We start from the raw sequence: 12,891 nt of genomic DNA on the forward strand, positions 1-12,891 counted from the left end.
TAAAGCATCTATGTGTTATCAACATTATTTTCACACTAAACCCAAAACACAGCACTATACCAGCCATTAGGAAGAAAATTAACTCTATCCCAGCTGAAACCAGGACACTAGCTTAAAAAAGACAGCAGCATGAGAGAAAGTACAAGACTGTAAAGGTGACTGAAGACTGCTTAAGCTGTCATTACCCCACAGAAATGTATAATTATGCCTTTAGAAGGACAAGAACAAAAACAGAAAACTGACTTCCACCTAGACTGTCACTCCTCTCTTTCCTCCTCCTCAAAACCTCTGAATACACACACTTTAAATGGTGTTGACGGAAATCACTGAAGAATTCTGAGAGAAAAAGGAGCAACATTAACTCCATTGTCAGCATCATTACAGTCCAATTTGACAGAACAGGCTTCAGTTAATAATTTATATGGATTCCAGAACTGTGAAGTCTCCCAGTTGTATTTATATCCTGAATGGTTGCTAATAGATTTATGATTTTTCAAATTCATTACCTACAATAGTATAGCAAGCTTAACTCTCTTCAAAACACTTAACAAAATCATGGATAAATCTGTTAGAACTTATACTCAACTTTGAGGCATTTTAATCTTATGCCAGAATTTTGCAACATGATACAGTTGCAATCAACCACTAAAGCCCTGTTCACATTCCAGAAACTTCAATTGATGCAATTAATCCAATCCAGTTGCTTAATGTAATAAATAACAGAGGTTAGCCCTGGCTGTGTAAATTCTGATCCACTCCTACTACGTTACAATTTCACACAAGTACAAAAAAGATACTGTTACTTCTTTCTTCATTGTAGGACTTCTGAAGATAAAAGAAAAAGAAACATGTCCCAACAACTTGCAACCTAAGAGATTTAAGTTGTTTATAAGCTAGAGCCTGGCTGTATACAGGGGGATGTGCTGCCCCAAAGCACTCCTGAAGACCCCCTGTTGACTACTAAGTAACAAGGGCCCTGCTCTGGAGACAGAAGCCTCCGTGGCACTTCTACTTAGTGGAGGATTCTCAAATTACAGTTCACATTGGAGTGAGAATCTCATCTCTATGTGATTAAATATTTGGTCGCTGCAAAGAAAGTTGATACGCAATTTACTATTATGAAACTGTTACAAAACATATAATGTATTCTGGAAATTCCATTTTACTAGGCATTTTGCATTTATATTCATAACATCCAAACCTTTTACCACTGAGAGAAGCCCCTGAGACCAAAGCCTTCATCAACACAAACCTGCAGCAATACAAAAGCTGTAAAAGCTAGAATTCTCACTGTTAAGCACTAGTGTTTCAGCATATGATTTTATGACAAGCTAGACCATCTAATGCCTAGTTGTCACTCATGGAGGCAACTCTGCTCCTAGCAATGACATCTGTCCAACTCCGTAGTGATCTGGCTCAGGGAGATAGGCAGGTAGAAAACAACTTCTATACCTAAGTCCTTAACTGACTCAGAAGAGGACTGGCTAAGAGCCAGCACAGATGTAAAGGCAATATAAGGGATGTATGATTGATGACGGGAGGAAGAGAGTTAAAGAGCTCCTTTTGACTAGTCACTAAACAGGCAACGGTTACAGTACTAGCTGAAACACGAAACACACATGGAAGTCCATCTGCCACCACAGCTAACTACTGTTGGCAGGCAGTTAGTTTTTTAGCAGAAAACTAATGCGAAAATTAAAAAAAAAAACCCACAACAAACAAATTCTTCCAGGTTAATAGGATGAAAAAGCCCAGTGGAGAGTTCACTGCTGTCCAAAGAGAACACTTAAATGCAAGTGAAGATAGAATGCCACCAAAACAATTAAGTTTGTTATGCTGCTCTGGAACCACAACTTGGAAATACTCAGAAAATTATCTTGCAAGCCCCATCCTGAAGTACTTAATAAACAAAGTTTAAAAGCAGGCCATAGGGCAAGAACAGGAATATAACAAGTTGTTTCTGTCAGACATTTAATGTATCATATGCAGTGGACAAAATATTATAATAATCTATTCCATAGCCTTTCTCCTTTGCTAAACAGCAATCCTCTGTTGACTCCATTTTATGTTTTGGGACCCTTCGTATTCTCATTAAGCTGTCATTTCCCATTTCCAGTTCTCAGATGCCTTATGCCTTCTTGTTCTGATCAAAAGCCTCGTGTATTTTAAAACCTTGTCTCTAGTAAAGCTGCATACACAGAGATTATAAGCAGATTTAAATAATAACTGCTACAGTAACTCTACTTCTCTTCCCTTCCCCACCTCACCAGATGTCTGTCCCCACAACATTTTGCAGACAGGCACTTCTATATAATAGTAGGGTTGATCAGTTCATGATTCAGACAAAAAACTAATACTATAAAAAAATTATCAAATTTCTGCCAAATCAGCTGCTTGATATAGCTTACTATGCAACAGTATAAGCATCAGTGCCAGCCTAAGGAGAAAGGTAGAAAAATGCGGCTGAAGATGAGTGTGTAGGGCTGCGTAGCTCTAACCACAGCTACAGACTCACTCTTACATATCACATTATAAAGTGTAAGTAAGAAGTGTCAGCTATGGTTTTAAGCTCTAGTTTTATTACAGCTTAACCCTACCTAAATGCTTGCTAACAAAGCCCTATACTTCCTGCACCCAACTGGTATACTCCTGCCTTCTCTCTTAAACCAGTTCTGGCAGTCTACCAAGCCATTTCAGCACACTAAGCTAGTAGAATACTATTCATGTTTTATGGTTCAGCTAAGTTTCCTGCCAGCTTAGGTATGGAAGGAAGTGGATAAAACTGCTGCATTGAGCAGTTTGACCAGCTTAGGCTGCTTTGAAACCACCACCTTACTTAAACCAATCCAACGGCTATGTTAACACCCTTGTTACAGATTAAACAATGCATGTTGCAGCTTAGCTTAAAATGAACTGGAATTGATTTATAGCAATTAAAATTAAAGTGCTTATACCAAAGCAAGAATGTCCATGAAGAGGTCTGCATCAGGCTAATTGGTTTTAAAGCAATTTAATTTATTATCCTATAACTTTCTTTTGACATGGCCTCACATGAGCTGTACAAACTGTAGCAGAGCAAGTTAGGTTACTAACTTGCAGCATAGCAGCTTTTCCAGTACAAGTGTGAAGTTACACAACACCACTGACTGATCTCCTGCACAGGCTTTTCAGACCATCAAAATACCAAACAAAGAAGAGCTGCATGCTTCCCTTAAGGGTTTGTCTACATAGGGTCAGTTTAATCGTCAACATTCTTTCTAAAACAATGTAAAACTCCGAACAAGATTAAGATTACAAGAGGATACATCCCACCAGTTCAGAACCCTGATGTACTTTTCCTGCCTTATACAGAGTGTAACTAGTTGTACAATTCTGGTATGTGACCTTTCTGCTGCAGAAACACTGCACTGAACAGAGAACCTTGTTTCAATCCAAGTAACAGAAGTCCAGAATAATTCACTTTAGCAGGCCTGTAATAGGGCCAGCTCTTGGCAGATGACATTTATGATCCTTTTATTTTTTACGCAAAACTACACCTTCAACTATTATGAAGTTCTACTACTAATTCATAGATTAGGCTAGGAATACAGCAAAGCAAGATGACTTACAGGCACGTCTCAAGATTTCTTTACAACACACACCACTTCACTGAAAAAAATATATGCCTGCAAGGGCTTGAGGTGAGTAGTTGTTACTTTTGCCCACAGAATGGTGCTGGCATGGGTTTTCTCAATATACATGTCAAATTTAACAAAACCATTAAAGCAAATCATTATCTAGTTGAATATCAATTCCATTATTATTATTCAATCAATTCAATCTCTTGTTAAGTTTTATCTTCGCTATGGTGATGTACAAAGGCTGTTCAGATCACTCTCACTGGTGTTTAAGGGTCCTACTGTGTACAGACCAGCAGGAACTTCCACACAGTGACAGCCTGGGCCAATCTAAACTAGCACTGTGGCAATCCTGTCTTTGTCTTCCAAATCCCTTTCCTTTCAGTCACTACCCAATCTTGCCTATAAGCTGGTTCAGGGAGTTGTATCAACAGTAAACTCAGTACAAAAACAGGCACCTTTTTCTGCCAGGTTAGCTCCCCCCAAATTCACCAAATTGACCAGAGCCCACAAAGCAAGGGGAGCTGCAGGATCAGGTGGCTGAGAAGGCTGGGAGATGGAAGACTGACCCTTTCAATAACCACAAGGTATTAAATCAGCTCACTGTCCTGGGAAATGTCATCTTAACCCTACAAAAATAAAAAAGTAAAAAGTTTCCCATGGGCTTAATTCATTGCAACAGTACACCTTGAGTGAGGTCAGACCAGCATTAGAACTAACGTAAGGGAAAAGTACTTTTTTTTCATGGACCATATACCTGATCCCAAGTAAAGCAACAGAATGAAAATGCAGGCATCTACATAAACAGGTATCAGTCTCATAAATAATTTTCAGACATTATGTCAGTGACACAACTAATAGTTTAGCTCCCTTGATGCATGTGAAACTCTTATTAGTACTAATATTTGGCCAAAGTCTTTCTAAGGACAAATGAAGGTGAGATTTCATGGGCAGCTAAATGCATCTAATAATTCCCTTTGTCTCTTATACTGAGTTCTCATATTCACCAAACTTTCACAAACTGGTCACTAAACAGTTTTTAAGTTGGTTAGAAAGTTCGCGCAGCTGGGATCTGACAAAGACCACAAAGGAAGTAAGCAGTGGGAGTACAAAGCTGGGAGCTTACTCCATTCAGTAACAATCATTAAAGCAACAAAAAATAGTTCACTTTCTGCTGGCTTAGAAAACTGAAACACAGAGACAAGTAAATATCAAAAGCAGTCCAATGATGAAGACTGATATGCAAGGCCAGAAGCAGAGAAGGGAGAAAAGGATAGGCAGAAGCAGCGAAAGGGGCAAGCAAATCTCTTCTGAGCTGTCAGACTGTACATACTACTTCATCTAACCATATCATGAGAACTGAAACAGGAAATTTACTGTCCATTAGTACAAGACCTAAATGCAATTTAATAACCATGTTACCTACCCAAGCTACCTCATTAAAAAAACAAAGGAATGCACATGATCTGTGCCACACTTTCAAGACAATTACATCTGCACATTCAGGATTAACTAGACTTATGACCCCTGTAGTAGAAATGTGAAAGTAAGTGGGTATGTGCCAGAATTTTAAAAGGATGGTAGTAACCCCTGCTGACATTTTACAGAAATGGCTTTCAAGTAAACTGAGCTGCAAAGTCAGGTGCAAGTACAAAAGGAGATGGACAGGCAGTCGGCAGTCAATTATAATGAACTGGAGTAAACAATTAAGTGCAAGTATTCTGAATGAAGAGCATTTCTGTCCCTCCACTTCAAATGATCGTGGGAATATTTACACTGATATAGATGGTTACATATTTGGATTTCTTTATGCTAAGAAATAACATCATTTGCCTGTAGTAACTCATTCATAGGGAAAACTCCAGAAACCAGAAGGACAGAAATTCTCTCAGTCACCTACAATTCCACCAATAAGTTTAATTCATTTCAGGAATGGGTATGTAAGTGTCCATGAAATACATACTCTGCAGGGACCAATTTCTGTGGAAACAGAAATGTTACTGTTCTTCTTTATTCTTAGGAAAATTAGGTATCATTACTGTAGAAAATTCTACCTTATTAATATTATTACTAGTACTACTATTTTCTCCTACATTAAAAATCTGAAAGTACTTTAAAGGAAGCCAGGGCAAGATACAAGAAGCTGAAGTTCTTCCACAATTTAATCTAAGTTAGTTACTCATAAACCAGAAATAACACTGCAGGGGTGGGGAAGTTTAACATATAATGAAAACCAAGCAAAAATTAAAACACTTTCTGACATACAACAATCACTGTAAAATATACAATGAGTCTTGAGTCTTCACTCCAGAGCAGCTTCATGGTAGACTGCACAGTTTCACTATCCTGGTTTACAAATATTCATGCATTGTAGAGCACAGAAAAAATATTCCTTCTTACCTTTGGATCGAGTGGAGATATCCATCCCCTCCACCACCTCCTGCTCTGCCTTTATTTCCTCTTCAGCCAAGCTGCAGGATTCAAAAAGGTCAATTAGAACAGTTATAGACTGTATTTTTCCCATGTCTCATATATAAAAGTTCAATATAACACTATTAAATACAACTATATTAAAATTCCTAATGAAATGAAAGGTTTGCTGTTTGCCAGAGTATACACTGACCAAAACATCTAAAGAAACAATCCAGGTATGCATGTGTGTTGCATGTTATCAACTACAAAAGTAACATTTTCGTACTACCAACGGCCTTGTAACACGTACTGAAGATCATACCACTGTATGTATAGATTCTGTGTGACAAACAGGAATTCTGTTCCTTGTAGCTCCTAATCTAAGGCCTCCATAAACTGTGTGGATGGATGCCTGCTAACATTTAAACACTCATCAGCGTGAATGAACAGCTTAGCTGAAGTACAGATTTAGCAACATAGAACAGCTTGCAAAATTAGAAGGTACAATGCACTTCTAAAAACTATTAAATAATTTCAAGAATCTTGAAACTAGACTATACATAGAAAACAATGTTTATAATTTATTGGCAATACAATTCCACCAATTATTAACTATAATAAAGAGTAAATAAAACAGTTGTTACTATTATTCAACCATTCAATCTTACATAGACAGTTTTAGTTTAATCCAGGCAAGATTAAATGATTAAGTAATGACAAACTATATCTGACTTTCTGATATTCTAGATTCTTACTGTGATGTCATTCAAGAAAATAACTCAATGAATTTGGCTAGTTACAACAGTTTGAGGAAGGAAGGTGGAAAGGGGAAGAAAAAAGAACTAGAATGAATATGAAGTTACACACCAGTTTTGGAGAATCTGACTATCGTAGATGAAAGATAAAAGAAAACATGATGTTGAAGGAAACACAAATTCAAAATGACAGACAAATGAGGTTATGGTGCCTGAAGCAGGTATCACAGTCGTCCACAAATACCATCAGACCACAACAGCCAAGTGGGACATGGATTTTTTTCCTCTGTAGTGCCAATTTCATGTCTAGTCTGTTAATGATACCACTGCACATTGATACAGCAGACCATGAACTACTGCTGTTATGGAGTGGGCTCAGATTCCATTCAGCCACCCCAGCTCTAGGAACAGCTATTTCTACCAGAGGCCAGGAGGCCAGCTAGAGACCTTTGCTTTAGCCACTGTGTTAAATCGCCTGAGACAGCTCATGAGAGCTGGGAAACAACACTGAGGACTTGGTTACATTTATATCAGAGAAACTCTTCAGCCTGACAAACAGTTTATATTAGCAGAAGTTTTGTTACTAGTATAACCTAAAACAGCTTCCTAAACAAAGTAAAACTTACCAGCAGGACTTTTCATCTTGTATTTGCTAAAACTGCTTTTAATCAACTGTCAGCTACTGGGGGGTTGGGTTGCAATTACTTTCACACTTCTAATCAGGACAGTTATGTCAGAAAAAATTTTAAATACAAATTAACTGAGCTCAATATATGGAAGACCCAAAGCTGCGAAGATCCATGAACTTCAGAAATCATTACTCTCTATTTGTCATTTGTATATAGCAATAATTTACAAATTAAGCTCTTCAACGTCATAAAACACTGAAGAGAAGTTCTATTCTACCAGCATCCAATCTCCCATCTTATGGACTATGCTGCTAATTTCAGTAGCAAGGAAAGGCACCATGTGACCAGAATTATGGTAAACGTGTAGTACAGTTGACCCTAGCACAATCCTTCTCAGATTTATTTTGCATGGGCAGATTAAATGCATAACATAGTTGACTGTACCACAATGCTCACCAATTTACTATGCATGGGCAGCTCAATTATACTGCACATTTGTTACACCCTTTCCCAGAGGGCTTCCAGCAAAGAGGACCTGGCAGTGTGTTGCAGACTCCAAAACATTTCATGCACCACTTGCCTCTGCCCATTCTCTTTCCTAAGCAACGGGAAGGGATGGGCTCAGGGGATAGGTTCATTGCTCTCTTCCAATGTTGCATTGGGTTTTTTCTTCCCCTCCCCCCCTTTATTTCAATATCACCAAACTGTAACAAATTCCTTATTTTTAAAACATCATGTATATATGATTAATAATACGCACAGGTAAATATGTAACAACATAGTCATTCTGTCATAAGTGAAGTAATTTCGCAGTACACATTACCTGGTTTTAAAATACAGATCCAGTTTCAGCCACAGACTAGGACATACAAGTCTTTACGCGACTCAGATTGAAGTCTTAAGATCATTTTACACAGGTTGCTACTAAAAGGAATGGTTATCCCAATCCCAAATTTCATGTTCCAGAAACAGCATTCATTTTAACTGAATCAGTTTTGTGATCCAGCTCACTGTGCAGCTGGATGTGCAGAAAAGAGGAAATGGGAGTGTACCACGTGTGGGAAGAGGGGGGTGAGGGGTAGCGTTAATATCCTTTCAACAGCAGCTCACATTTAAGTTTCATTACAGCAATCATAACATTCCAGACTTATCCAAATTATCAGGTGCATTTTGTTCAAATCACAATCTCACGGGAGCATGACACAAGAAAGATACAGTAGTTGCTACAAATCGGTATTACAAGACACAGTTGTGCGTGAACCCTGGCTGAGAAATGGTTGTGAGAGATGAATACAGCAACACAGTAGCAGGAACTGTTCCTACCTCCCTGAGCAAAGCAGCAGGGGAAGTTACAGTGCTGGTGGGAAATGCTCTGCACCCGTGGGCCCGAACCTAGCAGGGCAGGGCTGTTACACGTCAGGATTCCTACGTATTAGCTACAGCGTATGATGTTTCTTCAGCTCTAAATGTGTCTCTCCCCATCTAATGAGCTTAATTTACGAAATTCAGCCAGTTTCCTCCATCAACTTTTCAGTGTTCTTTCAATAGATCTATAGAGGCAAGAAAAACATTCTTCATAAGCAGTTCCAAGGTGAATAAAGTATCTTCACTTGATACAGCACATAAAAGATGCCTGAAGACAAGTTTCCCAAATATCTGAAATATTAATGAACAGCTGAAAATGCATTCACCACTTCACACAGAAGTTCTTCATTTTCCTTTGCAGTGGGGGTGCATATATCCTATACAGACATATGCACACTGTGCGTCACCCACAACTAAAACAGAATTCAGCAATTATCTACTACACTATGAAAACTGAGCCTTGCAAGAACAGATTGCATCTCCATATCCTCTACTATAATTAATCTTGCTCAATCTTTTAAGGGCAGAAACATTTAAGTATGTAAGAAAACCAGTGAGATTGTTCTGAAAAAAAACAAGGGGGGGGGGGCAGAACAGGACAGTTAAATAAGCATATTAGACATAGCTATAAAAGATACTTAAAATTCACAGCTCTTCAGAAGCATGTCCCATTGTTTTATTTACTGTCATGTATTATGACTTGCACAAAGTGACATTGTTTGAAGGGTGGCAGTGATGACTGTAGAATCTTTAAAATTCAAGTTTATAAATACATGCTAGCAATTCACAGCAAGTTTACAGTAACTTTTCTAAAGCTGACCGATCTTTTCACCTTCACATTTTCCATCAATACAAGAAATATTCTGAAAATGCTTTGTAAAAGCACAAACTTCTAAATGCAGAAATTTCATTAGCAAAAGATTTCCAATTAAATAATTCAAGAGAAACAGGTCCTTAATGCAGGTGCCTTACTACTACCCAATAACAAAACAAAAAAGAAAATTAAACCCAGTAGCAAAACAACTATAAACAAGCATCTAGTTCTATGGAAACAGTAACTGTATGATCAAGTAGACTATTCTAGAGAGTTTTATTTTGAGTTCATTTTTGCAGGGCTTAGAGCTGTTATTTCAGATAGCATGCATCAGTATCATGCATGTGCACTATGAATGTGATGCTCTGATGCTGCGGATCAGAAATGATACTAGTATACACTCAATCAACTACCTATATGAATACAATAAATACCTTATGTCATTCTGAAAGTTACTCTTATTTCCTTATTAAGATGAATGATCACAGACAAGCATATTTTAAGAACACAACTGAAACTTAAGCTTTGCCAGTTTCACTGTCAATTGACTAGAACACCAATTAATCATTTAAAACTTCCCTACTCCTATTGACAAAAACTGGAGAAAAAAAAAGGGAAGAAATTCTTTTCTAAAATGTTAAACTGATTTGTTTCATACAAATTACTTTAACATGTCTGAATGAGGGGGAAAGGGGTGGAGGTTATTCCTCTGGGGACAGCTGGGGACAGAAAGAAAAAAAAAATAAGGACTGCAAACGTACAAGATTTATTGATACTTAGGTAAAACCACAAACAGAACTTAACTGCCTAATTTTTAAATATGTTCTCTGTTAAACTGAAGAGAGGATGGGAGTTTTTATATGAAATTCAGTTTTTCATATATCAGACCAGTAAATAAAATACTGACTTTTGTTTAGGAAAACCATTCCTGTACTAGTAGTAATACCTACCTGAGAAAATGTACACATACAAAAATATTTAAAACTGCTCTAACCTATATTAACTACAAAGAGCAATTAAAAGTTGCAGATGAACTACTGCACCTTGACATTTAACCAAGAAAAACTGACAGATCTGGAAAACCACTCGAAACAGCTAATGCCCACATATACAATCTCAATCTCATTAGGGAATAAACACATTAAATTAAAATCAAGAACTATGTATTTATGGAATTCATTTTTCCTTTTAATTAATAGAAAACAAAACAAAAAAACACCCTAATTTAAGACTATAAGCACTAAAACTGAATGTCATCCTTAAGATTCAATTCCTGCCTCTCCTGTATCACATTTGTGAGTAGCAATTTTAAATAATGATTTCAAAAAACTGCATTCAATAAAAATTTGAAAAAAATATTTGCATGCCATTGCTGAATAAATAGCAGCTTTGTATAAGCACTCACCTATAACAGTCTCTTACTCATCGGTAGCTATGCTATTTATGCAGGATTCTTAAAATGGCGTCTGACAGCACTGCACTGCCTCATTCCTGTACTGTAGCTAAAATGGTAGCAGTTTATTCAATAACAGTATCTCTTTTTTAAACAGCAGTGCTATATTTGAAGCAAGTATCTAAATATCAGAAATGGTAAAGTACGACAAAAGGACACCTGACATCCAAATGTTTAACTAAAAAGGCACAAGACAGGGAGTTTTGTGAAGACACAGGTTACTAAGGAAATCACTCAATTTTAGATTCACTCTCCAGTTTGAGCACCTCATGTTTTACATTTCCTTTCGCAGAATTCCCTGCAAAATGCTCAATTTGTGTTAAGGAATTAACACACAAAAAATGCTTGTTCAGATATCTACATAAAGCAATGTTTAAGCTAGTTACCTCTGATAACAAGCAAAGTAAATCTATATACATATTTAATCTAAAGAACATTTAGGTCATTTTTTAAACCCTCTTCTTATTCAGTGTGCAATCATATTAGCTCCACAGAAGAGAAAATTCTGGGAGGGATGGAGATCCTTGGTGTCACATAATCTTCTTTAAGACTATAAACTATAGAGCTCAGGCCCAAGCAAGGCAGCCAGAATAGCTATAGATTTCAGATGCTAAAAACATAATTTGAGAACAATCATGTATGGAAGTAAAGGCTTATGCTGCTTAAATTAAGGATCTTAACATCCTGCTACAGCATGGCTTTAATCTCACAGTATGAAACTCAGATGCTATGACAACTGACAATAAAGGGTTAACATAAGAATGACAGACAACTTCTACCAAATAAATAAAACTCAGCTCCTATGTAGCTATTTCTAAATTAGACTTTAACCCATGAATACAAGACATGTTTTTTAATAAATACATGTAAAATACTTTCTAAATACAATTTAAAGGGACAAGCTTGATGGCCTACTACAACGGTTTTCAGTCTCTGGTTTGCAGACCCCTCAAAGCCAGTGTACTACTACTAAGGGGTTTGCAGACAATAACTAAGTAAATCAAACCTAGTCTAACAGGCTTAAATTCATAATAATGGGATTCATGTGCCCATGGGAAAAAATATTAGGTACCCACAGATAACAAAATTTGAAAACTGCTGTCTACCACATTCTACATGGGCAAAGGTTATGTTCAACTTCCAAGATATTTAGAAGATTCAAATTAATAGCCCAAATTCTAGACAGAGGAGAGCTTTTACTGAGATTTAGCACCCTTTAACCAGTTATGCTGAAGTGGCACCATTACTATGGAAAACCTACCATAACCTATCACTTTTCAGCTACTGGATCCACATGGTCAATACACTTGAAACAAAGCAAAAAGGAAAAAAAAAAAAAAACACAACCAAACAACAAGCAAAAGTGGTATCACAGAATGGAAGACACCTCAGGAAGATGAGCCAGTTGAAGTTTTTGGACACTGATATAAAGGAATAAATTTGTAATATAATCTACCTATTTATGATTTTTGAGCATGAAGTTCCTTTTATTATATGCTTCCTTAGTAGCAACGTAGGTTTTCCACTACATTTCAATACTTCTGCCTAATTTGAGGGGGGGAAATGTCAAATTTGGAGTGGTTTATACTTTGCATTTTTTCTCCATTCTCAGTATGTTAAGTAGTGTCATTTGTTTAAAGAAATCACTCAGTTTTTCCCTAGCACTATTTAGCTTCCAACTAAAACAGTTTGACTGCAAAGAATGAAAGAGGCATGTAGCTTTCATAAAGCTACTGTTTTCATCATAATTTATAATCCAGATCACTCCTTTGTTTTTCCCCCACTGCATTCTTTGTCCAGCTAATTACAAAAGTAACTGGATGTTGGCACTAAATAATAATGGCTA

General features: G+C 37.0%; 1 protein-coding gene across 10 annotated transcripts in view; it reads right to left on the reverse strand.

Moving 5' to 3' along the window:
* The window catches only part of ZMYND8 (zinc finger MYND-type containing 8), a 76,614-nt gene that overhangs the window by 41,749 nt on the left and 21,974 nt on the right, over positions 1-12,891 (reverse strand). For all 10 annotated transcript variants that reach the window (XM_027805206.2, XM_055721711.1, XM_014279820.3 and 7 more), the window contains one exon: positions 6,018-6,088. In XM_027805206.2, coding sequence (XP_027661007.1) covers positions 6,018-6,088 — 71 coding nt within the window. The remainder of the gene's footprint in view (positions 1-6,017; positions 6,089-12,891) is intronic.

This window comes from Falco cherrug, chromosome 10 (assembly GCF_023634085.1).
Source record: "Falco cherrug isolate bFalChe1 chromosome 10, bFalChe1.pri, whole genome shotgun sequence".
Taxonomy (NCBI): Eukaryota; Metazoa; Chordata; class Aves; order Falconiformes; family Falconidae; genus Falco; species Falco cherrug.